Genomic DNA, 3,899 nt, shown 5'->3' on the forward strand with positions numbered 1-3,899 from the left:
CCTGTCAGAAGTTTCACATCCCCCCATTCAGTTCTCCCGCTTTGCTCTCTGTTCTTTCCTTCTTCATCCCCCCCCCCCCCGCTTTCCCCCTTACCATTTTCTAGTCCGATCCTACTATTCCGACCCATACTCCTAATGTGTTAGTAATGATTATTTTCTTTGATTTGGTCCTTACTATGTGGCCAATCTGTGATTTCCTCTCCCGCATGTTGTCAGCATCGTTTTGGATTTGCTGAATGTGTTTCCACCCTCTTAGTCCATGTGGATGTACCATGTTAGCTCGCTGTCATTCATGTTCTCTTGCTCGTTCATGAGCATTTTGCCTATCCTTTATTCCTCCCCTTCCCTTCCATTTCTAGTCCACCCTAGTCTAGTTGGATGCCCGGGTATCTTTCGCTCTTTGGTTCTATAATTTCGCCCAGATTCCTGAGTTCCGCTTGTCCGCTTTTGTCAGAGGGGATGAGGCATCCTACAACCGTTAGTGATCCTCCTATGCTAGTCTTGATTTGGGTCCTTCCTCCTATGAAGAAAGTGATGCAAACGTGAAGGTAACTTAAACGGACATTGAGGATGATGTACAATTTATTTTTTTCTGTTTTCCAGTACAATGTACCCCTTGCATTGACTTCCTAATCATAGAAGATATTGGGTCCCTATAGAATAGTAAACCCAAGGGGATGAGTGTGGGGGTACACCAATTAACAGTACTTAGTTAGTTCCTTTATTATTGGAACAGGGTCTATTATCAAATTAGTGTTGTTGAGTGGAAGAAATTGGTTTGTTAATAGTGTAAGTTGTCGAAAATGTCACACTTTCATTGTGATTTGGGGCGTCAGTTACAAAAAGGCGAAATCGGCACCCCAAAAATGGAAGAATCCATTTGAGATCACGTTGCAATTCGAACTCACCGACGAGCATGTTGTCAAGAAAATGAAGTGATAACCGGATCTATTTTTAACGCGAGATCCGTTACTATCGAAACATTAAAACTGCCAACAAGAATCTGATGTAATTAACAGTATCTGTTTAGACATCGCCGGGTGAGTATCAGTTTTCTCCGCGTAAACAGACGAATGGAGTGCTTTTCTTGGTTTTAGTTTGTTACAAAATGGGCGTGTGGTTGATTCTTTTGGGAGTTGTTCTCGCGCTCCTCTTCCACAGGAAGGTCTACCAGCCGATTCAGTACTGGAAGAAGAGAAAAGTTCCCTGCGATGTTCCAGTGCCGTTTGTCGGGAACCTGCTGCAGTCACTGTTGAAAAGGAAGTCAATGAACCAGGTTATGACGGACGCGTATAATAAGTACTCGAAGCACAGGTAAAAGAGATCATCACCTGACGATTGAAGACAAAGGCCCTTGTAGGTACATTGGTTTCCATTGCTTTGGCACACCGACCTTATTTATACGTGACGTCGAGCTTGCGAAGCAAATCACCATCAAGGACTTTGATTCCTTCTCCGACCATCGACTATTCGTACCCAAGGGGGTGGATAACTTATGGGACAAACTAACTTTTATCAGAACAGGTTTTATACGACAATGCGACCTGCGTCGATAATTCCATTGCCTCTAGGTTCCGACTGGCAAGAGCACAGAAGAATTGTAACTCCCGCTTTCACACTAAGCAAACTGAAAGTGATGTTCCCCAACTTGGCCAAGAGCACCAATCGCTTAATCCAAAGCATCCTCGAACACAACAAAACCGTCAGCGGAAACATACGCCCCATGGTTATGAAGCTTGCCAACGACTTCACCCTGGACTACTTCATGGGGATTGAGTGCGACTCCTTCAAGGATCCCAACAATGAGTTTCTGAGGATGGCTAGGAAAACGTTTTCAATGCCCAAAATTAAGGGGTTCTTGTTCTTCAATGCCGCCTATAACAGCGCGGTGGCAAAGGTAAAAAAAGCCAGCGTTTGAGCACCACTCTCCAATGTCTTGCAGATTTTAGGCATCAAATTCTTCGAGACGGAAGGCAAGCTCTTTTATCGGAAACTGATTAAGGACGCTTTGGAATACCGGCAAAAGCACAACATCACGCGAATCGACATGCTGCACTTGCTCCATGAAAGTTTGTTGGAAAACAAGAAGGATGTCAACAATCGTAAGGATTCCAATGAGCTGACTGACGAAATTGTGGCGCAGTTGATGGGGATGTACTTCTCCAATTTCGATACCTTTTCCATTACCATGTGCAATTTCATTTACGAGTTGGCGTTACAGCCGGAAGTTCAAGAGAAGTTGATCGTGGAAATTGACGAGACGTGGAGAAGCTGCGACGGCAAGCTGACGCATGACATTCTGATGCAGATGAAATATTTAGACATGGTTTACAAAGGTACATCAATTCTTCACGATTTTTTTGATAATTCGAAGCCTTATAGAGTGCTCGCGTTTGCGTAGCAACACGACGTTTGTCGATCGCATCGTCACAAAACCGTACACCATTCAGCCAGTGCTACCACACGAAAAGCCCTTACACTTGGCGACCGGACAGGACATAACGATTCCGCTTTACTGCTTCATGCGCGATGAGAAATACTTCCCGAACCCTCTGAAATTTGATCCCGAGAGGTTTAACGAGGAAAACAAGGCCAAAGTGGACCAGCGCGCGTTCTTACCGTTTAGTTCCGGTCCAAGGAAGTGCATAGGTAGGGCCCTTTCGGTCGATGTCGATCCATAATCCGCTTTTTTTTGCAGCCGCGCGTCTAATTTCCCTTGAAATTAGGCTGATGCTGTTCCACTTTTTGTTACGGTTCCGGTTTGTACCGACCGAGAAGACTGTGATACCTTTCGTGGAGAGCAAACGGCATAACATCATGAGCAGCGAGTACGACTACTGGATTGGATTGGAACCGAGACAGGACGTCGATCAGTCATACTTTCATTAGTTATACTTTTTTTTAACAATTAAATTTAATCAAATCTTATTATTTGGTCCTCTGATTATACACGCGATTTTTGACAAGATAATTGGTCGAAGTAGGCAGGTGAGGTGCAATTAGTTATTGCTGGTGTTACAAGACATGTACAACAATGGATTGAGGTCGTTCGGTACCCACGCTGGATAATTTCGCCATTCTAAGAACAAAACCTTTAAGAACACAAGCACCGAGTAACCCGAGCAGATATCTTTGATAAACTTGCTAAAGATAACACCAGCTGGTGAAATCGGCTTATCCAAAAAAAGGCCAAAGTACTAACTTATGGATTTGCTTTATCCCATTCACAAAGAAGATTTAAAAATTAACCAATTATTTGCATCTCTCATCGAAGATTTTTACCAGTGAATTAATTGATACTTATTATTATGAGGAGAGGAAAATTACTGTTCGCTATTTCTTTATCATTGGTAAATACATTATCTAACACTTGCGCTAGTAGGTTATCAAATCCAAAAGACCGGCAGGGCGTTCGCACGATTACTCAAAAACATATGAACCTGAGAAATCCAAGAAAAGGAGGGGTCTGGGGGGTCAACCACTGGAGAAGGATAAAAAATCGAGTATTTTTTGACTCACAACACATTGATTCTGATATTTTTTAGCAAGGTCTTATCAAAAGCGTTCAAAAAATGACGTGCGCGTGTGGTTCGAGTGCGTCAAATTTAATTTTGGGGACACGCGACAAAGCTTTTAGATGTTTTTCCACCAAATCCATCTATAAATAACAATTGTGACATTTTCTATAATAACCCACGTAGTTAGGGCCAAACAAAGTCTTAGCTCGGTCTCCACGTCTAAACTACCAACTTCAAACAGCACAAAATAAATGTTTAGAAAATGGTAGCAGTAAATACGACACGCAAAGGCAGACCGACAGAGAAGAGAGCAAAATTACTCTAAAGCTTTGAATATTTTGACACTAAAATCATTAATCAAATAGTTCCAATTTACAATAC

General features: G+C 42.5%; 1 protein-coding gene across 1 annotated transcript; it reads left to right on the forward strand.

The window, feature by feature from the left end:
- The first annotated feature begins 897 nt into the window (after positions 1-897).
- LOC116179801 (cytochrome P450 9e2-like) lies at positions 898-2,928 on the forward strand. Its single transcript, XM_031499651.1, has 7 exons — positions 898-1,040; positions 1,098-1,314; positions 1,361-1,524; positions 1,572-1,897; positions 1,943-2,336; positions 2,383-2,649; positions 2,699-2,928. Exons 2-7 carry the CDS (start codon positions 1,109-1,111, stop codon positions 2,887-2,889), a joined length of 1,548 nt encoding a protein of 515 aa, XP_031355511.1. The 5' UTR covers positions 898-1,040; positions 1,098-1,108; the 3' UTR covers positions 2,890-2,928.
- The last annotated feature ends 971 nt before the right edge of the window (positions 2,929-3,899 follow it).

This window comes from Photinus pyralis, unplaced genomic scaffold (genome assembly GCF_008802855.1).
Source record: "Photinus pyralis isolate 1611_PpyrPB1 unplaced genomic scaffold, Ppyr1.3 Ppyr1.4_LG8, whole genome shotgun sequence".
Lineage (NCBI taxonomy): Eukaryota > Metazoa > Arthropoda > Insecta > Coleoptera > Lampyridae > Photinus > Photinus pyralis.